Raw genomic sequence first — 17136 nt, forward strand, 5'->3', positions numbered from 1 at the left:
TCAGTCTTCTCAGAGCAACTCTGAAGAATGTGGGATAAATTTTGTGCCATAGATTTTACACATACAAGCATGCTTACAGAGACCTTATTCTCTGGTATTTCAGTAGTCTCAAGCATACCCACTCAGGTATAGAAGTGTAAAAAAACAGATCTAAAGTTACTCAAAATACAGTTCTTTTCAATAATTTTAATAATAACAGATTCATCTCAACCCAAAACTTATATTTAAAGTGGAAAGGTTGTTTCAAGCATTAAGATTTATATTTTCATTGCAGCTATCTAATGGTAGTTGCGTGATTCCCATTGAAATTTCTATATGACTATCACCAAGGACAATCAAAATTATGGGCAGGAATCTATAGGAAAATAACTTTCTAGTAACTGGATTTCTCTTAAGATACTGTTTTCTGTTGCTTTAGAAACACATATCTACTGTATTTTGTCACATAACTAAGAGTTGAAAGTCTAATTATTTACAAACATTGGACAACCCACAGATAAAGAACTTATAACTTTACAGTATCAGCTCCTATACGAGTGCAGTAGCATTATAGCAATAGTAGTACTGTAAGTGGAAGAACAAGGAGTTACCAGATGCTTTTTCTGTCAAAGAAGCAAAGTAAATAGCCCCTGGCAATTCCCAAATAAAGTGATTTTGTACATTCATTTTTAGGCATTCGTTCTCCATCTAATATTTTGTTCTTTCACTGACTTGATAGTGACCTTTACCGTTCTGATATCTTGATTTCTTTTTCTTCTGCAAAACAGCTAAAATAACTATGAATTGGAACATCAATAAAGCTAATTAATGTTCAAGGACATAATATTTTGGAGGATATTCCATCAGAGACTAATAAAAAAAAATCCACGAGTGTCTTCAAACTTGAACTATACTTGCTATTTTCTTGACAGCTGGGGGAGGGAAGTATTTCCTCTTTTTTACTTAAGGTTCTCTCTATAGTGAGTGGAATAATCTGCTAAACTTGAGTTAAAAATATTTTCATTTGGTATCTAAGTCTCAATATGAAGGTATTTCTTCTATCTCCTTAAGTGAATGAAATTACATGCCCCATCAACTGTTTCTAAACAGATAGTATGTATTCAGCAATTTTAAGCAAGTGAATTAGGTTTTAACAAAGCCTCATTTCTCCTAACTCTATATAAAGAAAGGTTAAAAATTAATAATTTAAGCAAGCTGCAAGCATACTGGTCCTTCCTTAAGAGAAGCAAGTACTTCATCCCACAATTTCTGGTTCATACAGTCTTCTTTAATCAGCCACTGCTGTTGCTGGGTCAGTTGGAAAGCCTCTCCTTTCCCTCCATCTCCCATTCTCATGGCTTTGGATGTATTTTTAGTCTCCTCTATACCTGTTTAAAATTATGACAAGATACAGTAACAGTGGTAGTCTGAACTATTAAAAAGGGAAGACAAAATTATTTCTAGAAAGCTAAAACATGAATCACATCTATGTAATGATGCAGTAGAGCTCCAATTCAAATTGCCCAGCTTTATTTTGAACTATAGATCATAACTACATAGAAGATTGTTCATTTTTCTGTGAAGTTTAAGAAAAAGAAACCTTACAAGTATGGAACAGCACCATAAGATCCCCAGCTTCCCATTTTATTACTGAGCACTTAACACTTTACATTTGGATTCCAAATGACTTCCAACTTCCTTGTAGTTTTCATACTATTGGCTTATATATAACTTGACAGAGCTCTAACACTAAGAAGTAAAAAGAAATACCATCATCAATTGTCCTTTTCTGGTTTCCGTTACTCTGGCTGGTTGGCTCCTGTTTCACAGTTTGCTTCTTAACCTTATCCTTTTTCTCTTTACTAGCCATGGCTTCCAAATAACCTTCTGGATACTAAAAAAAACCCAAAAAACAGATTTAAAACAAAATCCACTGGCATGTAAACCCCTATGACTACATATTAAAAAATATAAAAATATTTTTTTAAACCCTATATAAACAGGAAAGCTTTTAAATTAATATATTTTTAGAAAACTGCAGTTAAGTCAAAGGATCTGATCTAGAATAGATTTTATTAAAAGGCACCTTATATCCATATCTACAACTCCAACTACACAAATCAGAAAGCTAAAGTTGAAGATGATGTCATGTAGCAAAACAACCCATCCAAAGGAAATGATTGGTTTGCTGAGGAAAAAAAATACTACTTTGATTCTTCCCATCTGCCACAAATTTCACAGTGCCAAAGTCCCTGCCTGAAATATGCTATCTATAATAGTTCCTCAATCATAGGTTACAATTAGAGAAAAATACATAAAAACATATATATTTTTTAAATACTAAGAAGAGACTCAACTATTACAAGAGTTACTTTTATAAATCTCATCCAGCGTAAGGATCACAAAACTGTATTCAAAGTCATAATTTTCTGATCCATATATACAGAGTAATTTCCTGTTAAGGCAGAAAGCTTCATCTACAATTCTTTCTGCTTTGCCAATATCATAGTTTTTCAAATTACAGATGATCTAAAATATTTTTTATATTAGATCCTGCCTCATTGAAGTATATAAAAAATGGGGCTTAAATTTAATTCACATTCCTGGTTTTAAAATTTAAGACTCCATTTACTTGAACAGACTATCAGAGCAACTTTGTGAACACTGATTCTGACCTGTACACTCAGACCCAGTTTCTTTGACCGTTCCATCCCTTCTGAAGTCCAAGGTGCGGGTTCAATATCATCTCTCCTCAGAAGATAGCGCCAAACTAAGAACCCACATTTCCCAATTTCTGGCCAATATTTTACCACCTAAGGATAAATAACAACAGGTTTATGTTTTTGCTATCACAGTTGATCCTCAAATCTAATTTAAGAAATTCTACCTAAAAGTTCAACAGATATTCTGCTAGGTAGTCATTATTTTACCACAAGCCAAACACATGCAGGTAGTCATAGTTTATTGGCTCAAGGCAAAGAGAAGAAATTTGAATGATATGTTACTATTTTAAAGTACCTCTTCTCTCAGTTGGGAAATGTTTGTATTTTGATAAATACAATACTGTTTTAAAAGATGCACGTCTTTATTCCAGATACTGAGAAGACATTAAGTGTATGAAAAGCCAGAAAGGGAGCTGGAAGGAGTGAAGAAATCAATTGATTTCCAGGGATGAATGTGACTCAGTGAGCACATACAAAAATAGCTTACGTATTCAACTTAATATATCCTATTATAGATTGTGTTCTACTATCACTGCTCTGAATAGAATAATAGAATCATAGAACAGCCCAGGTTGGAAGGGACACTGAAAGATCATCTGGTCTAACCTTTTGTGGGAAAGGGAGCCTAGATGAGATTATCTAGTACCCTGTCCAATTACATCTTGAAAACCTCCAGCAATGGGGACTCTGCCACGTCCCTGGGGAGGTTGTTCCAGTGAATGATTGTTCTCACTGTAAAAAATTTCTTTCTTATATCAAGATAAAACCTCTCCCGGTGCAACTTGTACCTGTTGCACCTTGTCTTTTCCATGTGGCTCCTTGTGAAGAGAGTATGGCCTGACGAGCGCTGAGTGGTATGATCAAGTCTCTATCTCTGCTAGTAATGCCCCTGTGGATGCAGCCCAGAATCCGATTTGTCTTTGTTGCTGCAGCAACACATTGCTGACTCATGTTCAGCTTGTTGCCCACCAGGACCCCCAGGTCCCTTTCAGCAAGGCTGCTCCCCAGCCACACAGATCCTAGCCTGTACTGGGCTCTCTGGTTATTCTGACCCAGGTGCAGGATTTTGCACTTGTTTTTGTTAAACTTCATACTGTTCTTGCTAGCCCGCTCTTCCAGCCTGTCCACGTCTCTCTGTAAGATGTCTCTCCCTTCTGATGTGTTCACCTCACCACCCAGTTTACTGTCATCAGCAAACTTGGTGAGGGTGCTTTCAATCCCATCATCCAGATCATTTATGAAGATGTTTGTATTGGGTCTGGCTGGGATGGAGTTAACTTTCCCCATAGCAGCCCTCATAGTGCTGTGCTTTGTATTGGTAGCTAGAATGGTCTTAATAATAAACCAGTGTTTTGGCTACTGCTGAGCAGTGCTCACACAGCAGCAAGACTGTCTCTCCAACCACTCCCCACACCCTGACCCCAAAGGCCAGCAGGTTGGGGGTGGGCAGGAGGTTGGGAGGGGACATAGCCAGGACAGCTGACCCAAACAGGCCAAAGGGATATTCCATACCATATGACATTGTGCTCAGCAATAAAAGCTAAGAGAAAGGAGGAGGAGCAGGGGGTATTCGTTATTAAGGCATTTCTCTTCCTAAGCATCATCTACGTGTACTGAGGCCCTACTTCCCAGTAAGTGGCTGGACACCGCCTCCTGATGCGAAGTAGAGAATAATTTTTTTTGTTTTCCTTTGCTTCCGTGCATGGCCTTTTCTTTTCTTTATTGAACTGCCTTTATCTCGACCCATGAGTTTTTCATCTTATTTTCTCCCCTGTCCCGACGAGGATGGAAGTGATAGAGCAGCTTGGTGGGCACCTGGCGGCCAGCCAAGGTCAACCCACCACAGTCCTTTGTGGCGCCCAACGTGGGGCCTGAGACAACGGCAGTTTTGAATTGAGCATGCTATAGCTATAGTAGTTATTAAGTGGCAAGCTTCTGTGCGGGTCATGGAGTTTGCTGGCTGCACTGCTTATCTCTTTATTTTGCAGAGCTTGGGAACACATTAATACAAACAATGGCTATGTGCTTTGCCCTGGCATTGATGCCCTTACTGTGCTGGGGGAGCTGTCTTCTGGAATACACCTCCCTCTTCCTATCCAGGATTGATGCGGGTGGTTTTATACCACAGACTCCTGAGGTCCTTGTTCTCCCTTACGTAGCTGCTTAATACTACTAATTAACACGGTTGGCTTATTCTTGGGTTTGTGGAATCTGGTGTCATCCTGGCATAAGAGGAGACAACTTTTGGGTGAGGCGATACTGAAACGTGCCCTGAAGCGGCCGGTCCCTGGGTGGCAGGGTGTGTGGAAAGATTTGGGCAGGTGCCTAGGGCGGTTATCACCTCCCATAGCCTGGGATTTTACACCTGAACAGGCAAGTAATCCTGTTGAATTGACATGCCACCTGATAGAAGGGTGCCTTGCCTATCCCAGTGAAGACCAGCAGCTTCTAGCACTGTCCTGTGGCTTGGCCTGTGCGTATCGAGCCACATTTCAGCACTATCAGAGGACTGTGGTTAAGGCAGGGAACCAAATCACCTCTGAGAATGCCATGATTGAGACTGGGATACAAACTACATCTAAGAACATGATAGTTGAGACAGGGACCCAAATGCCAACTACGGTAATTGCCCCAGTAGTGAAAAAGAAACAGTGGACAAGGAGATCAATGGGTCCATATCATCGATTAATAAGGGAGGAGGAGGATCAGGAAGCCGGTCCTTCAGCAAAGAAACGGGAGGAAGAAGTGAGAGGAATCAGACAAGAGGGGGAAACTACCCGGTCCCTGACTTCAAACAAACTTCGAGATGTGCAGAAAGATTACAGCTGCCAGCCAGGTGAGCGGATTGCTGCCTGGCTGCTCTGATGCTGGGATAATGGGGCCAATATTCCACAACTGGAAGCTAAGGAAGCCCAACAGCTGGGATCCCTTGCTAGAAACCGGGGAATTGACAGAGGAATTGGGAAAGAGGCAACAATTCACAGTCTCTGGAGGCGGCTCCTGTCAAGTGTGAGGGCAAGATATTCATTCAAGGGAGATCTTGCAAATTACCAAGGAATGTGGACTACCGCTGAGGAAGGAATCCAGTACGTGAGAGAATTAGTGGTGCTGGAAGTCATCTACGATGACCTAGACAATGACAAGGTCTCCACAGATCCAGATGACATTTTGTTTATACGGGCCATGTGGAGGAAGGTGGTCCAAAACGCCCCAGCATCATATTCTAACAGCTTGGCAACAATGTATTGCATGGATATGGATATACCAACTGTGGAGAGAGCATCTTCCTGGCTCCAAAATTTTGAAGAAAATCACTGCCCCTCCTCATCCCCGTGGGCCAGTGCCTCGGCTGTCAGGGGCACCCCATGGTGTCAGTCCCCTCCTGCCCTGGTCAGAGGGAAAGGGAGCCCCAGGCACATGCCACATGGCACACTCTGGTTCTTCCTGCATGACCGGGGGAGGACATGAGGAAGTGGGATGATGAGCCCACCTTTAAGGTCGAAGCCCATGTACACAAACTGAGGGGGAAGACAGCTGCTAAGAAGGGGCCACCCAAGAAGGCTGTCAGCTTAGTTGCTGTAGAGACACAAGAAGGCAATCAGTGATCTCGTGGACATAGAGGAAGGACTGAGATCACCTCCCTTGATTCTGGTAAAGGGACCTCTGGTCTGGCACTGAAAGGGTCAGGCAGTGAATACTCCGACCAGGAACAGGAATAGAGGGTCCCTGCCTTCAGCCAGGAGGAGGAAAGGGATGACCGGGTATACTGGACTGTGTGGATTCGACGGCCTGGCACATCAGACCCACAGAAGTACAAGGCTTTGGTAGACACTGGTGCACAGTGTACCCTAATGCCATCAGGGTATAGGGGCACAGAACCCATCTGGATTTCTGGAGTGACAGGGGGATGCCAAGAATTGTCTGTATTGGAGACTGAGGTGAGCTTAACAGGGGACAAGTGGCAAAAGCACCCCATTGTGACCGGCCCAGAGGCCCCTTGTATCCTTAGCATACACTACCTCAGGAGAGGGTACTTCAGGGACCCAAAAGGGTACCGATGGGCTTTTGGTGTAGCCACCGTGAATACAGAGAAGATGAAACAGCTGTCTACCTTGCCCGGCCTCTTGGAAGATCCCTCCGTTGTGGGCTTGCTGTGAGTCGAAGAACAGCAGGTGCCGATTGCTACCATGACAGTGCAGCGACGGCAATATCGCATCATCCGAGACTCCCTGGTTCCCATCCATGACCTGATTTGTCAACTGGAGAGCAAAGCGGTGATCAGCAAGACTCTCTCACCATTTAATAGTCCCATATGGCCAGTGCAAAAGTCTGACAGAGGGTGGAGGTTAACAGTGGCCTGAACGAAGTCATGCCACCTCTGAGTGCTGTCATACAGGACATGTTAGAGCTCCAATACGAACTGGAGTTGAAGGCAGCCAAGTGGTATGCCACAATTGATATTGTCAATGCATTTTTCTCAATCCCTTTGGCAGCAGAGTGCAGGCCACAGTTGGCTTTCACATGGAGGGGTGTCCAGTACACCTGGAATCGACTGCCCCAGGGGTGGAAACACAGCCCTACCATTTGTCACAGACTGATCCAGACTACACAGGAACAGGGTGAAGCCCCTGAGCACCTGCAATACATTGACGACATCATCGTGTGGGGCAACACAGCAAAGGAAGTGTTTGAGAAAGGGAAAAGAATAATCCAGATTCTTCTGAAAGCTGGTTTTACCATAAGACAAAGCAAGGTCAAAGGACCTGCACAAGACGTCCAGTTTTGGGGAATAAAATGGCAAGATGGACGTTGTCACAGACCCAAGGGATTATTGATCAATAACAGCTATGTCCGCACCAGCTAACAAGAAAGAAACACAAGCTTTCCTAGGCCTCGTGGGATTCTGGAGAATGCATATTTGTCGTGGTTTAACCTGGCAGGCAGCCAAATACCACGCAGACGCTCACTCACTCCCCCCGCCCCCCCAGTGGGACGGGGAGAGAATCGGAAGGGTAAGAGTGAGAAAAACTCGTGGGTTGAGATAAAGACAGTTTAATAGAACAGAAAAGGGAAAATAATGATAATAAATAATGATAGAATATACAAAATGAGTGATGCACAATGCAATTGCTCACCACCCGCGCTGACCGATAACCAAGTAGCGATCGGTACTTCCTGGACCACGCCTACCCTTCATATACTGAGCATGACGTCACATGGTATGGAATACCCCATTAGCCAGCTGGGCTGGCTGTCCTGATTATGTTCCCTCCCATCTTGTGTACCTAGCTCAGTCAGTAGGCATGGGAGCTGTCCTTGGACTAGGAGGGCACTTAGCAACAACTGAAAACATCAGTGTGTTATCAACATTCTCCTCATACTAAATCCAAAACACAGCACTAGGAAGAAATTTAACCCTATCCCAGCCGAAACCAGGACAATATTCCAGGTTATAGTCAGCTTGTGAGCCCTCTCTATCGAGTGACCTGAAAGAACTACTATTTTGAGTAGGGCCCTGAGCAACAACAAGCCTTTGAGCAGATCAAACAGGAGATAGCTTGTGAGGTAGCTCTTGGTCCTGTCTGTACAGGACCAGCTGTGCAAAATGTGCTCTACACTGCAGCTGGGGACCGTGGTCTTACCTGGAGCCTCTGGCAGAAAACACCGGGAGAAACCCGAGGTCGACCTCTAGGGTTTTGGAGCTGGGGATATCGAGGATCAGAAGCCCACTACGCCCCAACTGAAAAAGAGATACTAGCAGCATATGAGAGGGTTCGAGCCGCTTTAGAAGTTGTTGGTACAGAAGCACAGCTCCTCTTGGCACCCCGACTGCCGGTGCTGGGCTGGATGTTCAAAGGAAACGTCCCCTCTACACATCACGCAACTGACACTAAGTAAGAAGGTAGGTAAGTGGGTAGCATTGATCACACAACGGGCTCGAATGGGGAAACCCAATCGCCCAGGAATCCTGGAAGAGATCATGCGCTGGCCAGAAGGCAGAGATTTTGGAGCATCGCTTGAGGAGGTGGCTTGTGCCCAAGAGGCACCACCATATAATGAGTTATCAGAAGATGAAAGGCAATATGCTCTGTTTACTGACAGATCCTGTCGTGTTGTAGGAAACCATCGGAAGTGGAATGCTGCTGTGTGGAGTCCCACAGGACAAGTCATTGAAGCCATGGAAGGGGAAGGTGAGTCAAGTCAGTTTGCAGAAGTGAAAGCCATCCAGGTGGCCCTAGAGATTGCTGAATGAGAAAAGTGGCCAGTACTCTATCTCTATACAGACTCATGGATGGTGGCTAATGCCCTAGGCGGGTGGCTACATTAGTGGAAGCAGACCAATTGGCAGCGCAGAGGTAAACCCATCTGGGCTGCTGCATTGTGGCAGGACATCGCTGCCTGGGTAGAAAACATCGCTCTAAAGGTACGCCATGTAGATGCTCACATGCTCAAAAGCCTCCCCACTGAAGAACATCGAAACAACAAACAGGTAGACAAGGCTGTCAAAATTGAAGTGCCTCAGGTGGACCTGGACTGGGAGCGTAAGGGTGAGCTATTTGTAGCTCAATGGGCCCACGAAACATCGGGACATCTAGGGAGATAGGCAATGTACAGATGGGCTCGTGATCGAGGGGTGGACCTGACCATGGAGGCTATTGCACAAGTCACCCATGAATGTGAAACATGTGCCACAATCAAGTGAGCCACACGAGTAAAGTCTCCCTGGAACAGAGGACGGTGGCTGGGTTTTAGATATGGCGAGGCCTGGCAAATTGACTATATTGGACCACTGCCACAAACACGCCAAGGCAAGTGCTATGTGCTCACCATGGTGGAAGCAACTACCGGTTGGCTAGAAACATACCCTGTATACCATGCCACTGCCTGAAACACCATCCTGGGCCTTGGAAAGCAAATTTTGTGGCGACATGGTACCCCAGAAAGAATTGAGTCAGTCACTGGGACTCATTTCCAAAATAACCTCATAAACTCCTGGGCTGAGAAACACAGCATTGAGTGGGTGTATCACATCCCCTATCACCCACAAGCCTCTGGAAAGATTGAGAGATATAATGGACTGTTAAAGACTATGTTGAGAGCGCTGGGCAATGGGACATGGAAGCACTAGGAGATAAATTTAGCAAAAGCCACTTGACTGGTTAACACCAGAGGATCTGCTAACTGTCCTGGTCCTGCCCAAACAAAGCCCCTACATACTGTGGGAGGATATAAGGTCCCCGTAGTGCATGCACATAGGGAAGTGACTGGGGAAGGCAGTGTGGGTTGCTCCTCCCTTGGGAAAAGGCAAACCCATTCATGGGATTGTCTTCGCTCAAGGACCTGGGTGTACTTGGTGGATAATGTGGAAGGATGTGGAGACCCGGTGTGTGCCTCAAGGAGATTTAACCTTGGGGGAAAATAATCTGTGATGTGAGTTGTATGTTGTAGGAAGTAATGCAGCAGGAACGACCTGAACCGATGAAGAGTGAGCTTCGCAAGGAACCTGGCGAGTGCAGTGATGACCCAAACCAAGCTGGTGTTGGTGCCCAACAATCAAACATACTGCTTCTCCTGTCCTGAGCACCCATCTTGACAGATGGTGCCCAAGTCATAGCCTGTTCTTATGGACATTTGGAGGAGTGGCGGAAGCCCACGGAATGGGAAAATAATATCTATCTATCTGTTAAGGGACAGGGGATAATAGTTAATGAGAATGTATAAATCTGTATGTTGGGTATAAAGATGGCTTAAGTATGTAGTATAAATTGTAAGTGTTCATAAGAGGGGATTTCAGGAATGAGAAATAGATACAATGGGATGGTTAGAAGATATGTAAATGTATCAAATTATGTGAGACCTGAGCATAACACAAATGGTATGGAATAAGGGGTGGAGACTGTATTGGGTCTGGCTGGGATGGAGTTAACTTTCCCCATAGCAGCCCTCATAGTGCTGTGCTTTGTATTTGTAGCTAGAATGGTCTTAATAATAAACCAATGTTTTGGCTACTGCTGAGCAGTGCTCACACAGCAGCAAGGCTGTCTCTCCAACCCCCTGACCACAAAGGCCAGTAGGCTGGCGGTGGCCAAGAGGTTGGGAGGGGACATAGCTGGGACAGCTGACCCAAGCTGACCAGAGGGATATTCCATACCATGTTATATCATGCTCAGCAATAAAAGCTAAGAGAAAGGAGGAGGAGCAGGGGGTATTCGTTATTAGGGCATTTCTCTTCTTAAGCATCAGCTATGCATACTGAGGCCCTACTTCCCAGTAAGTGGCTGGACGTTGCCTGCTGATGGGAAGTAGAGAATAAATTTTTTTTGTTTTCCTTTGCTTCCGTGCATGGCCTTTTCTTTTCTTTATTGAACTGCCTTTATCTCGACCCATGAGTTTTTCATCTTATTTTCTCCCCCTGTCTCGCTGAGGAGGGGGAGTGATAGAGCAGCTTGGTGGGCACCTGGCAGCCAGCCAAGGTCAACCCACCACAATATTGAACAGTGTGGGGCCCAGTATTGATCCCTGGGGGACCCCACTTGTGACAGGCTGCCAGCCTGAGTAAAAACCATTGATCACCACCCTCTGAGGGTGGCCTGTTAGCCAATTTCCTACCCATCTCACAGACCACCCATCCAGTCTGTATCTTGCCAGTTTGTCCAGGAGAAGGCTGTGGGAAACAGTGTCGAACGCTTTGCAGAAATCCAGGTAAACAACATCCACTGCTCTCCCCATGTCGACAGAAGATGTTATTTTGTTGTAGAAGGTGATCAGGTTAGTCTGGCAAGATTTGCCTTTGGTAAATCCGTGTTGGCTTTTCCCAATCACCTGCTTCATTAGGTTTGTGATAGTTTCTAGGAGGACTCGTTCCATTACTTTCCCAGGGATCGAAGCAAGACTAATGGGCCTGTAGTTTCCTGGGTCCTCTTTTGGGCCCTTCTTGTAGATGGGTATGACATTTGCCCTCTTCCAGTCATCAGGGACATCCCCTGATCTCCATGACTTTTCAAAGATTATAGACAGTGGCCTTGCAACAACGTCAGCCGCTTTTCCTAACACCCTGGGGTGGATTCTGTCCAGGCCCATAGATTTATGTGGGTTGAGCCCTTGCAAGAGGCCGCAGACCAGCCCTTCTTCCACTACTGGTGGGTCGACACATGCGTTGTCATAGCTACTTGATCCTGTGATCTGGAGTCCAGCTACACCAGTAAAGACAGAGGCAAAGAAGGTATTGAGAACTTCTGTCTTGTCAGCATTATTAGTAACCAGTTTCCCTGCCCTGTTTAGTAATGGGCCTATGTCTTCCCTGTGCTCCTGCTTACTGCTCACGTACCTGAAGAACCCTTTCTTGTCGTTCTCTGGCCAATTTCAGTTCTAGCTGAGCCTTAGCCTTCCTGACTGCATCTCTGCATGCCCTAGCAAGGTTCTTGTAGTCCTCGATGGCTATTTGGCTGCCTTTCCATAGCCGGTATGCTTCTTTTTTGCCTTTAAGCACACCCATAAGGTCATTGTTAAGCCAGGGTGGTCTCTTGTTCTGCCTTCTTCCTTTCCCTTTGTAGGGGATGGACTGTTCTTGTGCTTCCAGGAGGCTGTTCTTGAATAACTTCCAGCACTCACAAGCTCCTTTGCCCTCCATGGATGCTTCCCATGGAATCCCTCGCAGCTGGGCTCTGAATGTATTGAAGTTGGCTCTTCGAAAATCCAGGGTCTTTGTCCTACTACTGGTCTTCAGCGTGCTCGTCAGGATCTTAAACTCCACAATGTTGTGATTGCTGTATCCAAGGCTACCATTGGTAGTTATGTTGTCAAGTAAGTCTTCTCAGTTTGCGAGCAGTAAATCTAGCAATGCGCTGTTCCTAGTCGGCATGTCCAGCATCTGTAGCAGGAAGCAGTCCTCAATGCATTCCAGGAACCTGATGGACGACTTGTGCACCGCTGTGTTGTTTTCCCAACAAATGTCCGGGTAATTGAAGTCACCCATGAGGACCAGGTTCTGTTGGCCCGAGACTTCCTTGAGCGGCTGAAGTAAGGTTTCGTCGGCCTCGTTGCCCTGATTGGGAGGTCGGTAACAGATACCTAACAGAAGATCCCCCTTGGTGATGATCCCTCCAATCTTGATCCAAAGGCATTTGATGATAGAACTTTTGTGGTCTCCATAGCTCACCTCCATACACTCAAATGTCTCTTTTACATAAAGTGCAACTCCATCTCCTCTTCTTCCCTTCCTATTTTTCCGAAGAGCTTGTAGCCATCCATTGTGGTCTTCCAGTAGTGTGAGTTTTCCCACCAAGTTTCTGTGATTCCTATGAAATCATCACTCTCAGACTGGGCATGGAGCTCTGGTTCCTCCTGTTTGTTGCCCAGACTACGTACATTGGTATACATGCACTTGAGGTGGCTGGACTTGCATTGGTAATTGCATTGGTGAGCACTTCAGGTGGCTGGACTTAGGGTTCTTGCTTTTGGAGGGGGTTGGGGACCATTCCTCACATCCTGGATCTTGGCTCCTGGCAAGCAGCAAACTTCCCTTGACTGTATATCAGTCCAACATATGGGTGTGCCTTGGTGCCTCTCAGCAGAGTCACCCACTACTAGCACTCACCGCTTCCTTTTGCAGCTTTTAGTATGTGCTGCTGGTGCTGTTTCTCTCTGTGAATCTTGCTCATTGGTTTTGTCTGCTGCCAAGACATCGTATCTGTTGCTGGTTGATACATATGAGGAAGGGGAGTGAAGTGATATCCAGTTGCCACGAGTCACCAGAGACCATGGCGCCTCCTTCTCCAAGGTGCTGCTTGTTTGCTGTTGAAGCTCTTTGTCTGGTAGTCCTTGGAGGTCATTGCCACAGGGCCCTAGTATATCTTCTTTCAAAGTCTCGAATAATACTCTATCTATTTCTTGTTCCCACTCCCTAATACAGAATAGCATGTTGACTTCCTCCTGCAGCTCTGACGTGGTTTAACCCAGCAGGCAGCCAAACCCCATGCAGCCGCTCGCTCACTCCCCCCCCACCCCCCAGTGGGATGGGGAGAGAATCGGAAGGGTAAGAGTGAGAAAAACTCATGGGTTGAGATAAAGACAGTTTAATAGAACAGAAAAGGAAGGGATAATAATAGTAATAATAATAATAATAATGATGATGATAGAATATACAAAATGAGTGATGCACAATGCAGTTGCTCACCACCCGCCGAGCAATGCCCAAAAAACAGCAATCGCTACTTCCTGGATCACGCCTACCATTCATATACTGAGCATGACGTCACATGGTATGGAATACCCCGTTGGCCAGCTGGGCCAGCTGTCCTGGCTATGCTCCCTCCCAGCCACTTGTGCACTTGGCAGAGCATGGAAAGCTGAATGTCCTTGACTAGCAGGGTACTTAGCAGCAACTGAAAACATCACTGTGTTATCAACATTCTCCTCATACTAAATCCAAAACACAGCACTAGGAAGAAATTTAACCCTATCCCAGCCGAAACCAGGACAAGCTCCTCCACCTGCTGCCTGAGTGACTCCACCAGAGCACACCTTGCACAGGTGGAGCTTGCACCCTCCTCCACCCAGGAGGTGGGGGTGCAGTCTTTGCAACCCTCCACCTGGACAGCAGCTTCCCTGACAGTAAGCTCTGTCTGGGTGGCTGCTTCCACTCGTCCTAGGCCAGCCTGGCTATGTAGCTGATTCCTATCTGCTGCAGAGTGCAGCCCTTGCCTGTTCTCTACCACTATGCTTCCGACAATCTCAAAGCACTGCCTAATAAGCCCTTCTAATTCCCTGGAGACCTCAAACTGCTGGGTAGGCTTGCACAGCCACCAGCTATCTGGGGTGACCATCGGGGCTGCAGCCTAAGCCTGTGGGTGAGCAGAGCAGGAAGCAGCCTGATAACTGGCAGAGTGCACAGCCCTTCCCGCATGTACATCCGCATGAACTGCCATGCAATCTGTCAATGCCACAGTTGGAATGGAATGGAATACTTCCATTTCATTTCACTACAGAACAAGGTAGGCTAAACTGTCCTCATGGTAACAAAAGAATTATTCCTTCAAAAGCAATAATGAAGAGTTTGCTATGTAACACACAAAAGACTCTTATAAAGCATGTCTTAAGAAAAATTTAGTGCTATATATGCAGTAAAAATCATAATACCTTGTAAATGCCATCATATCTGTTGCCTTCCTCTGGGGCATATTTGCTGATCCGTCGTCCTTTTGAACTGCGCACTACTCGGACTGGCTTACCAGCTCTCCAATTCTTAGACTCTGCTCCATTTTTATCATCCAGTGGGGCATCACAGTTAAGGGCCAACGCCCTGAAAATCACATTAAGTATCTTCATAAAATAGATTGCTTCATACAACATACTATTGAGAATCAGTGTGACAAGATCAAATTTGTTTGCCTTATCCAATTATGTTTACTAAGGAGAAGATGATTTTGTGGTGAATTCTTCAGTAGACTGCAATACTGATGGAAGCACTGAGATCAGCTCTACCGTGTGTGAGAATAGGAATAGGAATACAATATATTTAGTTCCAAATGTTCATGATGAAAACTCAGCTAATATAGTTAAATAAAAGAAACCAATCCCTTCAGGTTTAATATCTTTTCATTTTTAAAAATAATTATTTCTCAGGTAACATGGAAGGATTTTAAAAAGTTGTAACTGGCAAATTATATCTCTGACTATTCCACATTACTGCATATTTTTAGGCTTTTAAAGTGTGCATGAATTGATAAACATTATGAAAAGTAACATATGGAAAAAAGTACATAGTGACTATCCAAAAATATATCTGTAACAAATATTACTCTTCTTAGTCCATTAACTACCTAAGTTTATGAGTTAAATGCCATGAACTAATTCAAAGACAAGCAAACCATAATGTTCTTCTTTTCTATGTATTTTGTTCTAAAGAGTATAGATGGATAATCAAAGATTCAGAAAAGAATAAATATCAGTAAACACCACAAAAATGTTCTTCCTTGTTTAGTTGCAGCATCTCCCACATCACATGTTAGCTTTAAGAATGCATGAGAATAAGAATTTATATGCATGAGAGGGGAAAAGTATTGTTTTTGGCAGGAAGTGAAAATCTTTATGGATAAACCTTTATCCTTCCAAAAGGAACATAAGGGAATAAATCTCATGGAGAGAGCTAGCATTTCTTAGAGGAACATTATAATAATGTAGAGGAACATTAAGCAACAGTATTTATATTGTCTAAATTTAGCTATTTGGATCTCCATACAATTGATTAACAGAAGTAGGCTCCAGCTTGCTCTGAGTCTCTCCTGAAGCACTCACTTTTATCCACTATTTATATAGGTGTCCTATTCTAGACACTTGGAGTAAGATAGTATGAATCCCTCCCTGACTAAACAGTTTGAACATAAAATATTTTTATAGCCATACATTGATTTGAGTGTGGATGAACAAAAGTCTCTGGAATCAGGTTAAAACCCAACCATGGACCACAAAAGAAAAAATGGCGCTCAGAAAAATATGGCAAAGTCTACAGCCTGCAATATACAGAAAAGTAAGGAAAGGTGAAGTAATGCAGGTTTTAAAAGTATTTCTTTTGTACAGACAAAATAAGAAAACATTCTGGACAAACAAAAAACCAATTCTGATTCTATTACATGCAACCATACTGTCCTCCTTCAATCATCACAAGGGTTAAAAACATTAGACCTAAAGCAAAGACTACCACCAGCCAGTCAAAATGGATAACTGGTAGCACCACATTATACTCCATGCACCTCAACTACTACAAAGCAACCAGATACACACTTTGCCAATGGCTTTCACAACCATTTGCTGAGAGCAGAGGAACGGCAAGACTAAGGAGCCTAGGTTTTATTCCAGGTTCCAATAAAAAGTTTGCTTTAATGTTTAAAAGCTATTATAAACCTGCTGCCCAAATCTATTTTTTGTCGCTCTTCTTTCCACGCTCTTGTTTCTGTTATATCTATCTCCTCCTCTGTCAGTATCCCAGTCAGGCTTTTCTTCTTTCTCCTCTGAGTACCAGCACAGAGCCTGAAAGAATGCCTCCCCACTCAGTTTTGGTGCTTGACAGAAGCACAGCACATCCAATGTCAGATCTGGTAGAGAAAGTCCCAGTCAGCCTTAGTACCCCATAGCCACTGCATAGTTAGTTGCTTCATGCAGATGGTATACATTTCGAAATGTAAAGGTATTGAGAATTCCTAGAGTTTAGGCAGGCTATTTACAGAACATAAATATACTTTAAGCAAATGTCTAATTTATGTTTTCAAACCTTTTTTTTTCTTCAGTCAATTGTTTTTGCCTACAATTTGGCAAAAAAATAGGCCGACTTTTATCAGGGACATCAAAACATACAACCTAAAGGCAAAGCAATACTAATTCCTTGTTCTTCATACAAAGTATGAAGGCACTAAAGGCTATCAAAAATATGTAAGAT

General features: G+C 44.2%; 1 protein-coding gene across 2 annotated transcripts in view; it reads right to left on the reverse strand.

Moving 5' to 3' along the window:
* LOC142074880 (E3 ubiquitin-protein ligase UHRF2-like) overlaps nt 1-17136 on the reverse strand; it is a 157150-nt gene that overhangs the window by 2796 nt on the left and 137218 nt on the right. For both annotated transcript variants that reach the window (XM_075135815.1, XM_075135814.1), the window contains 4 exons: nt 14841-15003; nt 2655-2792; nt 1750-1873; nt 1207-1367 (listed from right to left, as the gene is read on the reverse strand). In XM_075135815.1, the coding sequence (XP_074991916.1) occupies nt 1207-1367; nt 1750-1873; nt 2655-2792; nt 14841-15003 (586 nt within the window). The remainder of the gene's footprint in view (nt 1-1206; nt 1368-1749; nt 1874-2654; nt 2793-14840; nt 15004-17136) is intronic.

Source organism: Calonectris borealis, chromosome W, assembly GCF_964195595.1.
Source record: "Calonectris borealis chromosome W, bCalBor7.hap1.2, whole genome shotgun sequence".
NCBI lineage: Eukaryota > Metazoa > Chordata > Aves > Procellariiformes > Procellariidae > Calonectris > Calonectris borealis.